Source organism: Notothenia coriiceps, unplaced genomic scaffold (assembly GCF_000735185.1).
Source record: "Notothenia coriiceps isolate Sejong01 unplaced genomic scaffold, NC01 NC01_scaffold00030382, whole genome shotgun sequence".
Classification (NCBI taxonomy): domain Eukaryota; kingdom Metazoa; phylum Chordata; class Actinopteri; order Perciformes; family Nototheniidae; genus Notothenia; species Notothenia coriiceps.
In genome coordinates this window covers 1-2,512 of record NW_011363083.1, presented here as the reverse complement: position 1 = coordinate 2,512, position 2,512 = coordinate 1, and the positions used below count along the sequence as shown (strand labels likewise).

Below are 2,512 nucleotides of genomic sequence, written 5' to 3'. Positions count from 1 at the left end.
TGTTTTTCTGATGGTGCCGCCCTACTGGAGACCCAGCGTGCATGCATTTGGCCCTAAGGCTTTTTTAAGTGATAAAGTCTGCACTGAGAAGAATGTGTTAACTTAACAAACATGTAAGGTTACACTGTCCGAATGAGTGCACCACAGAAAGCTCACAGTATGCAACAACAGACCACCCTGGGGTAAAATGCTACGTTTTATTTGTATTAGTTTACATTGAGTGTGTTTGTTGCTACCTTGGCTTCAGCAACAGCGATGCAGTCGTCCCACATGTGGAGCTCCTGGTACATCTCTATGGCTTCATCAATGGAGTTCTGCAGAACCAGTAAAAGAGGTGATAAGATTTGATTCAGTGCTGCACAAATAGTTCATAACAATCTCGTCTCCTAAAGGAAGGAGAGCGTGTACCGGTGTGATGTTGATACAATGCTATAGCTCGTTATCTATATTCAGGTGTGTGCACAGGATTCATTGCTACACTATAATAATTGAACATAAAACAAGCATCTGGAATCTCAACAATTGATATGCGGCAGGAAAAACACTATTGGTTTGAGAGGAGTTTTTGGTTTGTTGTAAAATCAATCAATACTAATACTTACGTTCTTAAAATAATAGACTTGCAAGAAAGTGTGTCACCAACCTGCTCCATGTAGTGCATCTCAGCCAGTTTGAAGTTTTTATCCAGCATGGCGACGTGCGCTCGGACTTGAAAAAACTCTGTTCCATCTCCACCCTGACACACACACACACACACACACACACACACACACACACACACACACACACACACACACACACACACACACACACACACACACACACACACACACACACACAAAGGTGTTAAAAAAATGTAATTCCTTCTGATAATTGTTTGTTTGAGTTTCTCTCTTACACCATAAGAAGCATCAGTCCTAAAATGAAAGTATATATTTATATATATCAGATATTGCTGTGTTAAAAATATCCAAACATTGAATTGAATACCAATTTGAAATGACAGTGGTGAATTGTAACTAAGTGCATTCTAGCACTGCATTGTGAATACGTTGTGGGTACTTTAAGTATTTTCTAATGCAAATACTCTTTTATTTTTAACTTTAGTTAGATTTTGAATGCTATTCCATTACTTACAGGAATGTGTCCACTCGATTATTGCTATTTTTTCATGCGTATAGCAACAAATTGGAGGAATTTTTCCACCAAAGCTGATATTTAGCTGTCTTACTATTTAAATCCCACAGTCAAAATTCTTTGTTTGCTTTAATACGTAGCTAGTCAGTGTGGAGATATCTGTGTTTATATGAAACCCACCATTTCATGTGAAACTTTGTCGGCAATCTGGTTAGTTTGGTGGAGGAAACGCACAGTTGAGACGTCCCCCAACGCAGCAAAACACCTAGAGAACATGAGGAAAAACAAAAAGAGAACAAGAGTGAACCACAGAGAGAAACGGTGAGTAAGGAGAGGGAGGTACCAGGAGGTCAGAGCTGTAGAAAAGTGCTTAATGCACAGAAACAAATGAGAGCTTTTGTTTAATTAGCCTTTAGAAACGCTGCAGTCTGAGGGCTGATGAATGAAAGGGCTGGTCTTAGCATCCGGACACTTTATTACCAACTCTCTCTGAACACTTGCATCAGATTAATGAACAAGTCATGAAAGAAAGAAAAAAGTTTTTAAAAAAAAAGTCTGACTCTTCCTCACTTCTCTCCCTCATTAACATTAACCAGCGCAGACAAAACCGTTTCTTCCCCCGATTTCATGATTTATGCAAATCAAGCCGAGGCCTAACGAACAGCATATGCATTATTAATGACGGGGAATTCAAATTTGAAAAGTTTCCCGAAACAGAGAGAAATAAAGATGGAGGGGAAGGGGGGGGGGAGAAAGAGAGAGAAAATGCTTATTATTCAAAAAAATGTCTTTGATGATTAATGAAGTTAGAGAGGGAGGTCAGGCAGGGACACAGTGCGTGTGTGTGTGTGTGTGTGTGTGTGTGTGTGTGTGTGTGTGTGTGTGTGTGTGTGTGTGTGTGTGTGTGTGTGTGTGTGTGTGTGTGTGTTTCCATTCCAGGTAACCAAGGTGCCCTTGTTGTTTCCTTTCTCTTCGGTCACAAAGATAAGTCCTACTTACAATGAAGACTGATAAAGAATGTAATTAACTCAGAGACACGGACATTAGCTTGCAAGGTTGTGTGTGTGTGTGTGTGTGTGTGTGTGTGTGTGTGTGTGTGTGTGTGTGTGTGTGTGTGTGTGTGTCTGTGTGTCTGCCTGTGTGTGTGTGTGTGTGTGTCTGTGAGTATGTGTGTCTGTGAGTGCTGACCTTTCTGCGATGTGCAGCTGCTGACCCTCCAGAGCCAGCTTGCTGAGCGTCTTCCACATGGCTTCAGTCTCTGGCGACATCTCCAGAGTCTCCAGGAATGCTGTGGCTCTGTCAAAAGACACACACACACACACACACACACACACACACACACACACACACACACACACACACACACACACACACA

At 41.5% G+C, this 2,512-nt stretch overlaps 1 protein-coding gene across 1 annotated transcript; it reads right to left on the bottom strand.

Moving 5' to 3' along the window:
* Window positions 1-236: 236 nt before the first annotated feature.
* Window positions 237-2,432, bottom strand: LOC104959517 (intraflagellar transport protein 172 homolog; the record flags this gene model as incomplete). Its single annotated transcript, XM_010787419.1, has 4 exons — window positions 2,326-2,432; window positions 1,318-1,402; window positions 644-736; window positions 237-314 (listed from the first exon to the last, which is right to left on the bottom strand). Coding segments are annotated over exons 1-4 (336 nt in total), but the record flags the coding sequence as incomplete, so codon positions are not given.
* Window positions 2,433-2,512: the final 80 nt, after the last annotated feature.